The 13,265-nt window shown below is 37.8% G+C and overlaps 1 protein-coding gene across 9 annotated transcripts in view; it reads left to right on the forward strand.

The window, feature by feature from the left end:
* SLC66A2 (solute carrier family 66 member 2) overlaps positions 1-13,265 on the forward strand; it is a 63,609-nt gene that overhangs the window by 31,782 nt on the left and 18,562 nt on the right. For all 9 annotated transcript variants that reach the window (XM_087961428.1, XM_087961426.1, XM_087961429.1 and 6 more), the window contains one exon: positions 5,786-6,002. In XM_087961428.1, the coding sequence (XP_087817554.1) occupies positions 5,786-6,002 (217 nt within the window). The remainder of the gene's footprint in view (positions 1-5,785; positions 6,003-13,265) is intronic.

Consider the following 13,265-nt stretch of genomic DNA (forward strand, 5'->3'; position numbering starts at 1 on the left):
CAGAGGGTACATGACCCCTAGCACTGTTATCAGATTAAAAATTATTTGATGGCATCAATTTTTTTTCTTAATTCTCCAGCTTTTATAGAAACAGGACAAGTGGTCCTGCTGTGAAGAGTGCTGAACTTGTTGACATCAATATGCTTGCACAAGGCAGAACATAATTCATAGAATAAGCTACAGGAGCTAGGGTGCTTTTTTTAAAAAAAATCTGATAAAACGGGAGGGATCTACATGGAGAGGTCTTTTCTTCATGTTAAACATTTATTTTTATATTTTCATATTGAACCCCACTGTAATGTTAAGATAATTACCTTTTATCACTTGGGCTAAGGCTGGGGGAGCCAGATTTAAATCCACACTCAATCATGACGTTTTCTAACTGAGATCGGATCAGTAATTATCCTCAAATGGTTATTATGAGGATTAAATAAAGCTAAGAATTATGTAGACCGCTGTGGCTTTTAGATGAGGCAAGCCGATGCCTGCAGATGCCAACTAAACATCATACTCCATTTATCTTAACTTTGTAAAATTTTCCTTTGCTTTCTTAAAAGGAAGTCTGGCATCTTATAAAACAGCAGTGTCTTGAAATATCTTTATTTTTAGTTATTATTTCCAGTTAACTTCAAAGGCCTACTTTCTGAGGACATCTGTATGAAAACCAGAGGAATTTGTAGAAATGACAACATTGATTGATTTGGTATTTCAAGCTCCATGTTGTCTGCTGGCAATCATAGCTAGATTATGTCCAGGATTTTGTCTTTTATATCTGGTCATCAGGGGTGGGATTCAAATTGTTTAACAACTAGTTCTGTGGGCGTGGCTTAGGTGGTGGGCATGGCTTGGTGGTCATGTTATTGGCTGGGTGTGTGGCCAACTCAATATCACTCACATCGAGGCACACATCTCCTCTCCTGGCCTCTCATGACTGTGGGGATGCTGCAACAGTCGTAAGTGTGAAAAATGATCATAAGTCACTTTTTTCAGTGCCATTGTAACTTTGAATGGTCACTCCACACTAGCAAAGTACCAGCAAAGGAGGGGAAAAAACACCAGAGAAGTTCCAGAGATAGGAAGTCTAGTCCTGCCAAGAATGTAATAAGGTTTAACAGAGAGACAGTTTCTGTAAGCAACACCAGAATGTTTCCTTCCTGCCTTCCTTACAGGATTAGGCCAGTAATTTCTTCTAACAACCGGTTCTCCGAACTGCTTAGAATGTTAACAACCGGTTCTAGCGAATAGGTGCGAACTGGTAGAATCCCACCCCTGCTGGTCATCCTCTTTTTCTTTCTATACTTCCCAGCATTGTACTTTCTTTAGAGAAATAATTCTTAACACGGTATGAAAACAATATTAAGAGGGCAGAAATCGGCTTTCAGCAGGTTAGTTTGAAAGTTAAAAAGTCAGGAATTGTTTGTGGCCATCATGTTTGGGAATATCATGCTGCTGTGATATCAGACATGATGATAATTTTGAAAATTACAGAAGGGTGTGCAGAGGAACATATAGTGGACTGAGTTGGCACTTTGCTATTTCTGTAGTAAATTATATTGAAAAAAAATGTGTTTCCTGCAAATTAAATAAGACTTTGAAGCTTAATATTTGAAAAATTGATGCACCTAGTGCCATTCCAGCTCCTTGCATTAAGATTGGCTGGGAAGCCTTTGCTATTTCCTGCAAGTTGGTTTAGCTCAGAAGTCTCCAAACTTGGCGATTTTAAGACTTGTGAACTTCTACTGGCTGAGGAATTCTAGGAGTTGAAGTCCACAAGTCTTAAAATTGCCAAATTTGGAGAGCCCCGGTTTAACTCACAGAGTGGTTGTTGGAACTTCTCAATAATACCACACTTATTATAGAATTGATTCTCAAGAACCCGCCCCCCCCCAATCTTCCCCATTCCTACGCCCCGCCCAATATCTATTTTTAGACAGCAGTGAAAAACATGCCAGTTTACCTCAGCATTAATAGGATAACAAATCCTCCAAAATTAGACCTTCAGTATTGTTTTTTAATGAAATCTTTTTACAGTTGTTTTTAAAAATTGTTGATTTGATTGTTATTTCTAGCCATAATTTTATTGCTTGGCTACAATTTTATTCCTGTATTCCTTTGCTAACAGAAACATGTTCCTCCGTGAGGATGAGCTGTATAGAAATAAAATGTTAATCATGTAAATCTGTCAAAAAAATTGAATAGGTCTTTGCTGTTGCACTACTTACATTTAATTATCTTTTGATCCCTTCTCCAATTTGATAATGAATTTCCTCCGCACACAGGATTGCATACCGCCATTTGGACAGATAACCAAAGCCTGATGAAATTACCTTTTCTGTTGTACAAATGGGGACACATACATAATCAGTTTTCTTTACTCAACCAATTGATCATTCCATGAGTGTACCTAGCTTAACATTAAATTCTTCTTTTTATATAACAGCTGAAAAAGATGAAAACCAGAGCAACTGCATTAGATTTGGATCATTAGTGGCGGTAGATAAATAGTGCAGATTGTTCACAGTTAAGCTCTTAGGTAGCTTTATATCTTTTCCTATTTTTTACCTTAAAATCTCATCAATATTTGATGTAAGGAGCTAACTTATGAAAAGGCTTAAAGTTTTGTTTAACATAAGACATCAGGCCGGGCTTTAGTTTTTTCCAAGGGGGAAAATGGTCACTTAAAATTTCTTACTTGACAAAACTATTTCAATTTATATTAGGAAAGATAGCATAATTTCCAATTTCTTTTTTTTCTTCAGATGTTTATTCCTTCAGATTTCATTTTCAAATGGCAGTCCCACTTGCTAATGGGATGGTGGGAGATAATTTTTTTTCCAGAAAGAAATCACATTTGATAATCCTTCAGATGGATATTATCCATTCCCAATTGAGTGATCCTATGTCTCTTAAAGAGAAAAAAAACAGGATAAGAGTCTGTTTTATGGCCTTCAACCTGTAATATTCCAAACAAAAAAGACTCCTGCAGCTATCTTATTTATAGGTGAATAATGTATTAATTCTGAACTATGAAAATTCAAACATTCCTCAAGAAGTTTTTGGGGGTAGGGGGATAATCTAGAAAAATGAGATCCTGTATTTGGGTTAGATGTCCTTGACTTTTCTACTAATCTTTTAGAGCTCTAAATCTTCAGTGGGGTAGACAGGATAAAACTTCAGTTTTATCATAGGAGCCCTAATCTAACCTTATCTAGCTTAATTTAATCACATTTTATGACTTAAATGTAGATGGAAAAGTTGGATCCTGATAAAGTAATTGACCTTTACTTTCACATTGCCATTTAAAAATCTCAGAAGAAATCATCCTTAATTCTATCTTGAAATATCAACATTGTTTTGGTTTTGTGTGTGGTGTGTGTGTATGTGTGAGGCAGAGGGGGGGAGAGAATGAGAATGAATATGTGTGAGAGAGATTGACAGACTTATTTTCTGTTAGATTTAAGATGAGAATGAGAGAGAATTTCTGCAATTACCTGAAGAAATGGATCATTATGCCCAGTTGAATGAAATAGATTACTAATTGAAGAAGATTGTTCCCTTAGTGTGAACTTCACACCATGGAGATAATACATATTTAAATTAAGTTTCCCTTTATTTTCTAAGGGAGTCCTATTTGAATAAGTAAATCCTTTGAATGAAAGCATCCCTCAGAGCACAAAGCTTTGATGACATACTACATTGTTTAGGTGTGATAAATTGAAAAATGATTCTATAAATTGAAAAATGATTCTCTCTCTATAAAGCATCCTCCTGCCATTTATCTCTGGAGACAGGATTCATCATCTCTTCTCTCCGAATAAAGCGACAAAGAGCAACGTTAATCGTTGATTAAATGTACTGTTTGGGGGATAGGATTTCAATGCCTCTTGTTCTCTTTAAAAATAATGTATGTAATGCTTGGTCTTTCTCTTCATTAGAATAATTTCCTTTTTGGAAAGCCCAAGTACAGGACTATCTTGTGCAAGTTGGGCACTGCTCTCAAACATTATTGACAGAATTAAGCTGATCCTCCCCCAGATTTCTGATCAGGCTCAGTTTTATCTTGCAAAGACACTGGGGTCTGGCTTATTCTCTCCGCTAACAGTTGTGGACCAGTCTATTATGGGGGGAGGCTTTCATTATAGCTGAAATATAATTAATCTCAACTAGGCAGTGCTTATAGAGAAGGGATAATAAATGGCTTCTATTTTTAATGTTCTCAGAGAATTGTTTTATGTCCCAGTTATTTTGATGGGAGATGGAATTGGCAATAGAGTAAAGCTTTCTTATCTGTTGGTGAATAAGATGGCTTGCAATGGTGAAGAATGCTTTTTACTGCTGCAGCAGATGCAAACAAGGGAATGTCAGGATTGCTATTAAAAAAAAAAGTCTTACACAATTTTGCTGCCTTCCAATAAGGCTGATGCAGCCTCAGATCCTTTCCTTTTTCTCTGTTTGTTCTGGTTAAGACAAAGTCAGGGGAGCCACCCTGACCTTGCCTTTCCATTTCAGCCAATTAACTTAATTTGCAAATTCAGAAGATGGTGAATCACTATCTACCTTGTGGCTCAAAGAAGTCAGGCTTATCTAAATAAGTTATCTTCATCCCAAATGCCTAAAAGTTAACTTTGACTGCATAGATACATCCATGTTTTTCCTTGGCCACAATATGGTAGCAATTTATCTTTGTTTTTCTCTCTGATTTTTTTTAAAATAAACCTGGGATTTGCTTGGGATCTCCCATTCAACTTCCAACCAGGTCCACCTCTACTTAGTTTTTCTAGGAATGGAGAAGGACTGTTAGATACAGCCACTTGCTCTGATTCCAGGAGATTAGAAGAAAAAAGTAGCAATATCTTTCTATCTCTGTATGTCTTTACCTACCTACTTACCTACCTGCCTTAGAAAGAAATGTTTTCAACATGTTTTTGCTTTTCCTTTACCCTAGAGAATCAACCCTTGTTGCAGTAAATTATACCAAACCTTCAATGCCCACGGCTATAGCGCCCGTCATTCTCGACTGATAATTTAATGGCTGAAGAAAAGTGTGAGGCCTCTCATCCCTGGGACCGAAGATTTTCCCATTTAATTGATAGATATATTGATTTGTACCTTGCCCCAAGTCCCAGTCCCAGAAATGTGATGAATATTATCAGGACAAGGAGAATATGCTTTTTCTTTCTCACATAGAATAAATAAATTGGGAAGATAGCAGGTTCTTCATTTGAATCAACCCTGAGATTCTCAGAATCCTGTGAAAAACTTTTGAAGGAAGTATTGTGCTTTGTTGCACGACCATTGCCATTGGATCCTTGTGCGCATTTAATTTGACTCCGGATTCTATTTTGTTGTCCTTCGTTGTTCTCTGAATGGACGGCTTTGGATTCTTACAGAACTCGGCTTTTGTGATACAACCATTGTTGGGAGGACAAATGTTGTCTATTTTCCTCCCTTCACAACTTCAGACTTTGCCACAAATGATATTCCTGATCGTGGTTCATATAATCGCTTGCGCTACAATATTTCACAAAGGCAGTTTTCAACTTGAGTTGCATTATGCATTTATTTTTCCATGTCACCTTCTCTCCCTATTGTTATAAAATTATGATTTATCAGTGATCTAATTGTATAAATTACGGTCTCAGTTTATTTGCCAGCTTGTGTTTTTTAATGACAATTTCCTTAAACTTTCCAAATAATCCTGTATTCTTCTCCTTTTTTATGGAAGCATAAAGTGGCAAAGCAGTCCATTTTGTTTTTTTATTTATTTATAAACATTGTTTTTCAGATTTTGACTTGAACTCTTTCTGGCACTGGAACACGTTTGCAGATTATGTGCAGTGCGTTCTGGCTTTCACTGGGGTAACAGGATGCGTCACTTACCTTTCCCTTGACTCCAGTATCTTTGTTGAAAGCCTGGGTTTCCTTGCTGTTTTCATTGAAGCCATGGTGGGTATCCCACAGCTCTACCGTAATTATCAGAATAGGTCAACTGAAGGAATGAGGTAAGATTGCATGCATGTACCATAATTTCTGCCTTTTTTGACATGTGGTTGTTTTCTTTGCCTAAGTGACAGTCCCAGAATTTCTTCAACTAAAAAACAACAGTACAATAACACAATATATGCCTGTGGATAAGTCCCTCTGCTGCTAAGCCAGCCTTCAGATTTGTAGCCTAGACACTATGGAAACGGTGCCATGTGCAGATAAGTTAGCCCTCAAAATTTTCATGTTTTATTTTTTCATAACTGAATTTATCCACAGGTGGTTTACTTTTCATGGTTTTTTTATTAAAAGTTCAAGGGTCAGCTTAAATATGGATTGGCTCATTTGCAAATATATATGTCTACATTAAAAAAACCATTATCGCCTATACTTGTGGATAAACCCCACCCATGGTTAAAACAAGTCCAATTTAGGGGGTGTATTTTGAAACCTAAAATTCTTGCCTTATCCACAAGCATATATGGTATGTCCATAATTCTGTCTTAGCTCTAATACTGTGGGAATATTGGTAGAAGAAAATTGGAAGAAGCAGCTCCTTTTGTAAAGCAAGAATTGTAAGACCGAAATTGAGAGGCAAGGAAGATTCAGAAAAATGTAATATTAGATCAGAGTATATGTGACTCTGTGTGTGTGTGTGTGTGTGTGTGTGTGTGTGTGTGTGTGTAAAAGAGTCGGTGTAATTATATATAGTACAATACAACCTTAAAGAATTTCCCAAACTAGGAAATATACTGTCTTCTGTGTTGTAAGCAGAGCTTTATATACAGTGGCTGGAATCTTCTAGAAGCTTGAATGTAATGATGCATCACGATCTCCTAAACTTTTTTTCCTCTTCATTTTTAAGTAAGCATTGTTTGAGAAATGGTTTATACTCTAGGCTGGGAAATTCATATATAGACTGATTGACATGTTATAAAAATTACGATTTTGCCCTGCACATTTTGAAAGAAAAAAAAGGAAAGCAAAGTTGTCTTGCGAACGCGCTAATTCTTTGTTGTTCATTTAATTATGCCAAATGGTTTCAAGTTTTACAGAGAGGGCTGTGTTTATCCAAGTTCCAAAGCCCCTCTGAATAACTTTCAAAGTATACGTAGCTTTAATATATTGACAGGTATTATCATTAGGTTGCTTGAATAAATTGTATCCCTGTTGCTGTTCAGTCGCTCGGTCCTGTCTTTTTGCGATCCCAGGGACCATACAACATTCCAACATTCCCCTCTACATTTTTCCCCCTTATGTCCATAATGGAGCTTACCATCGATAGTGATCTGTCTTTCCACAGAGATCCTTCTGCTCTTAGTGTCATAAAATGCCGATAAATTCCATTTTCAAAGTCAAATTGCAATTTAGTACAATGTCCTATTGGATGTGTGGCCTGCTTCTTAAGGCATATGCTGGCTATGTGTTGCTTTCTTAAAACTGGTATCTTATAAAAAGCCAAATTGACCTATGTCTTTGTTTCAACTTGCTGACTTTCCTTTCTTGTTGTGTTACCCGTGTATGCACAGAAGTGCCGTATAATTGTCTGCTGTGAATTTAACTGTATTTACTTCTAAGAAGAACTTCATTGAAGATGCTCTGTTTTTTTTCTGGGTCTCATTTGGAGGGTCCCTTTTTTGCCATTTTGATTTTTTCCAATCAGAGAAAAACTTTGAGGCTCAGCTCTCATGGATGGATGCCTGAGGCATTCTTTGAATTTGGCAGAGCTCTTAGCTCTGAGTGAGCTGCACAATTTCTTTCTGAATTCTTTTTTCAATCTACTTAGCTCTGGGAGCAGTAAAATCATTTACTGTCAACCCTCTGTCTTACTGTTTTGATGCCAAATCTGCTTGCCCACTGCAATACTATCTTAATTGCACTTTCATGAATTCTGTTCTTTGTTACCTTACGCTTTCTCTTCCTTAATGATATATTGGGAACTGAATTAATTTATTTTTTTCCTCTGGATCTGCTGTTATTTAAAAGAAAGATAGAGCTCTGCCTATACCAGCGTTGTTTTCTTTACAGCACTGCAAAATAGGGGTACGAAATGTATATTCTAAATGGCATGTCTTCTAAAATTAAGAATGATAATATGAACACAGTGTGTCAGTTTTAGAGCATTGTAGCTTCAACCTTTTTTTGTAGTGGGGAGTTCTATTTAAAATCCATTTATTTAAAATACATGTCATCAACCGTAGTGGGGTAGAAAGAGATTTCTTTAGAAACCTCATAAATAGATTTCACTGTTTATTTCAAAAAAAAATCTGGCGTGTATTTTATCTTCTTGTTCCCCATTAAATAGACCCCTCATCTGTTTCAAAGGAATGTGGAATTAACCTTGATGAAGGGATTGGTGAGCCGTCAAGGGAGGAAAAACACCAGAGAAAGTTATTTTGAGGAAGTGTTCCAAAATAACCCTGCTTTGATTCTGCTTAATTTAAAAGTGAGCAGAGAGAAATGCTATCAGCCTTTCACAATTTTCTTACCCCTACAACAATCAAGCAAGGTTCCTGTAATCCTGGTAGGATCTCTTTCCTGACTTAGCTACCTTAAAGGGCTGACATCTATGGACTACAATTGTTCTTGTTACTTTTCATCAGTTCGGGACAAAGCTGCAATGTATGTTGATGATTGGGTTAGACTGTTGGAGCTTTCTCTCCACCTCACCTACCGTACAGGATTATTCTGTTAATAGCATTCTTAAGAAGTTTCGAAAGGAATATTCCTGAATGCTAGGAATTTGATTAAAGGATAACATAAGGATTTTTTTTTTTGGAAAAAAATTCCAATTAGTGATTGACCACAGCAAGAAATTAAACCATAGGAGCTTAATATTTTGCTGAGAATTTTCCACCATATGTTAATTCCCTTTTTCACAGCTTCCAGAGAATGTATGAAATTTATGATAGGAACATACATTTGTGAAATGTATTACAAATAATAATGGCATGGCTGTTTTCTATAGTATAGATCAGGAGTGTCAAATTTAAGGCCCGCAGTTTAGCCCACGGAGTGCTTAGATTTGGTCCACAGGGCCACCCTGGAAATAGCAAAAGACTGACCCGTAGTGCCTCTGCCAATGAAAACAGAGATTTTTTTCACTGGCAGAGGGCTGTAGAAGGATCCCCCCAGCACTGTCCGGACCACCACATCTGCTCTGACATGAGTGATGTCAAGCTGGCCACACCCACCCTGGCCCTGCCCACCCTGGCCATGCCCATCCGCCCCCAATTCACACGTTTTTTTCCTGAAGATACGTTAAGCAAAACCTGTTTTGCTATGTACTGATGATAAACTGTGACCATTAATAACTGGCTACCAAATGCTCAATCTCTCAAAATTACACATTAGCCATATCGAAGAAATAATTACTGAAGTTCTTTCCAGTCAAGATTCCAGTATGTCAGCCATCGTTTTCTTACTATAAAAGAGCATTTAATTTAAATGAGGGTTAAATTTAGACTTTATGAGGCCCATAGCGTCTGATTTGTAGAATCTGGAAATAAGTATGTCATTTCAGACTTCTTTGATGTTAACATTAAGAGCTGTTCAACCCTTTGGATTCAAAGGCAAAAAGTTTCCTTGGACTACCTTGGGAGAACACAGTAAATAAACATTGCTGTCTTTTCCAGGATTGTGTAGTTGCTGTAGTTCTCATATTGTGACAATCGTCATTTAAACTCCATTTCTCCCGAGGCTGACATCTCTTAACTTTATTTCCCCCTTCCTGCATTTTCATCAATACATTATCCTCAGCTTCCACAGTTACGCTGTGTGCTTTGAACCTGTGCTTTGCTTTTTCTGCCCATCAACGCTTTCATCACCCTTGTTTGTTAAACCTCATGATTTTGATATTGGCCTCTGTCATCCACATGGCCTTATTTAATAGCCTTTCAATGGCTCCCTTGTCTACCATCTTGACCTGAATGCCTTTGGTCAGTATTGCTGCAACTATTTCTTTCTTCCGACTTTTTAATTAGGTTATCACCAGGTTACTTCGAATGAGATCCTGGTGAGCCAAATCATTGTCAGCCCAGGAGCATTGTTTGACTATATAGCACAGAGGAAAGCATTTGGAATAAGAATTCTTTTTTTTTTTTTTTAGCATTAAAATGCAGCACTCAAGCAATTATTTGTTAAGACTATGGATAATTGGCTGTCGGTGTGGAATCTGGCAACTCTGTCTCTATAAGGAATTCTGATATGGGATTTAATTCAGTAAATAAATCTAAGCTTTTGATGTAGGCATACAGAATAAACTTGATCCTTGCAAGGTGAGACAGCATGTTAAAACTTCCCATACTATCAGTAAACTGATTTACTTTTTAAAATATTTAAAAATAAAAATGATTGAACAAGCACACAGAAACAAAATTAGCAATTCATAAGTGCTTAAAGTATAAGTTTTAGACACTGCTTAAAGTGAGCCTTTATTTTTCATGTCATTGGGGTTGTTTTGTGTAGAGATAATTTTTCTGCTGCTTAGTAAATACTTTTCAAATGCATTTTGGTTTATGTTAGGAGATTCTTCAGCTTGAAAATACACACCTGTAATAACAAATATGAGCTGAACTATATAATTTGTAGAATACAATGGTTAACGCAAGATGAAGGAGTTTTTTTAACCACTTTAACTATATTATTTAAAAGAACTGGAAAAGTGTGCAAATCCCTCCTTCCCAGTAAATATTATGCTGGTGCTGTTGAATGGACTTCAGCTATTCAATAGGTTCCATACAAAAGCAGATGAACCATGCATAAGGAAGATTTTAATACTATCTTTATTTTAGTACTAAGAAAAAAAATCAATTTTGAAGCTTCCTTCCTCCCTCCCTCCCTCCCTCTTTGGAGGTCCTTCCATCATAAATGCACCCTTAAAAAGATCTTTGCTTTGCTGACCATTGGCCATAGTGAACATATGGCTTGCACTTCCACCAAAGAAGGTACTGCTTATCTTGGTAACCATTCTACGGGATTTAGTATTACAAAGGACTCAGTGGAAACAGTTTGTTGTCAATGGCCCATAAAAAATAGGTAAAGAAACTACATTTATTGAGTTTTAGATACCCCTTATGCTTCATATGCCAAGTTAGGATAGTTAGATTAAGGAAGGATATTACTACATATTAAAATACCTGATTCAGATTCTTGTAAGTAGCTAAGTTATACTTGGAGATGATGGGATCCCAGAAAGGACCTTAGAGATAATCTAACGGAATCCTCTGGCCAGTGAAGGAATCTACCATTATACCAATTGTGATCTTGGCTCTGTCCAAACATCCCTGGAGGAAGGAGAGTCCAGCCTCTCCTGAGACAGACTGTTTTCCTTCATTCATATCACTTTTAATAGTATGTATTTTCCTCTACTGTCCAATAGAAATTTCCATGCTATTGAATTTCTCCTATCTTCTGCAGAAAAAAAAAAAACTCTGAACAATTTTTGAAAATATACTTTCATATATTTAAATATAATTCTTAAGAACGAATGTGTTGCTAGTGGCCTGCCAGGAACATGCCAGTGCAGAGCTGGAAAGACAGTCTCGGACAGTGAGGAAGTTGCAGAGGAACATGGGCCAGTCCTGGAGCCGTCTGGGAAGAGGCTCCAGGTGACGAGGTGCTCTGCGTCCGGCCCGGAGGCAGAGATGGGACCAAGGCCATCTTTTTAACAGTTATCAGCTGCCTTTGGAATCAGAGATCAGTGGGGCAGAAGAACAGCTGGGGCCTGTTCCCAGTGTACGCACGCGCAGAGCTGCCAGGAGAAGGGAACAGTTAAGGAACAAGTTTATATATATATAAACAGAGGTCTTAAAATCATTAATGTAAAACAGCGTGAACTACTGACAAGATGTCCCAGTTAAATAAAGAACTTAATATACTGCATTTTCTTAAGGGATTTGCAAGACAACAGTATTAAATTAATCTTTGTTGATAATTATGAGTTTGGGTGTGCTCTTCCATTTCCTAAAATGGTTCCCCAGACAAGATTAATCTCTAATTAAATGGTAGATTATTGCTGCTTTGGCATTCTAAATTGTCTTTGAATTTTGAAATGCACAACTCATGGATTTTTCTTAATGTGCAGCATGGTCTCAAATTAAGTGTACAGTGTTTGATTTCCACCTAGTCATGGGCTTTATTCAGAAGCGGCATTGCTTTTGCATTCTGTAAAAATTTAACTGTTTGAACCAATACTTCTGCGCTGAGTAATGAATAGCTTGCAATATTTTCATAGTAGCAGCGCCTTAATGGTTCTGTGTGAATGGCAGGCATGTGTGTGCACGTACAATTTCATTTGCACGAGATCACAGATGCCCAGCACTCATGTAAATGGAGTATGCACACTCACCTGCCACTTCCGCGGCCCATTTTTGAACAGCTTAAGGCTTGGAGTTGGGCCACGGCCTGGGATTGGAGAACCCCGATCTATAGCTTCCATTTCTAATAGCAGAACCCCATGTGTTCAAGGCAGTGTGGGTGGGAAAGCTGTATTGTCTGAAATACAAATAACACAACCAGTGGTGGGATTCGACTTTTTTTACTACCGGTTCTGTGGGCGTGGCTTGGTGGGCATGGCAGGGGAAGGATACTGCAAAATCCCATTCCCTCCCCACCCCACGAACCTGCTTTCCATCTCCGTTCTCCTGTGCAGGGCAACTAAAGAAGACCCAGCCAATCAGCTAGGACTCGGGAGGCAGAGAATAGATGGGAGCAGGGCCAGTCAGTGATGGTATCTGCCGGTTCTCCGAACTACTCAAAATTTCCGCTACCGGTTCTCTAGAACTGGTCAGAACCTGCTGAATACTACGTCTGAACACAACTGAGGGTCAGAATTCTTGTAGTTCCCTTTATGATCCTTTGAAACAAGATTTCTCCTAAGGAGCCCCTACATGAAGGTGGGTTTCATCCTACATGAAGAGCTGCTAATTTTATGAATGCCTCAGGAACCTCCTGAAAAGGAAAGCCCATACGCCAATCATTAAATTTGATAAGTACTTAACTGCTGTGGCAGATGTCTCTGAGATTCTTGGTAGTTTTCAGTTACACAAATCTGTCCTTAATTTTATTAAAAAGCTAAGTCTATCAGCCCTGAGCACATTCCAAGATGATGCTGTATTTGCTTTGCGGATATGACCGAGGATCGTCTTTCTCTATGGTCCGTTGCTAAAGAGTCAGGCACGACATCTCTGCCCCTGTCCCAAAGTTAGCTGAAACAAATCTCTTGTATTAGGTCATCCTTTTACTCGGGAGATACAGTTTCTGCTTCATACCAGAGTTCCCAA

Source organism: Notechis scutatus, chromosome 3 (genome assembly GCF_049901735.1).
Source record: "Notechis scutatus isolate UNSWTSFEM ecotype Mainland chromosome 3, rNotScu1.2, whole genome shotgun sequence".
Lineage (NCBI taxonomy): Eukaryota > Metazoa > Chordata > Lepidosauria > Squamata > Elapidae > Notechis > Notechis scutatus.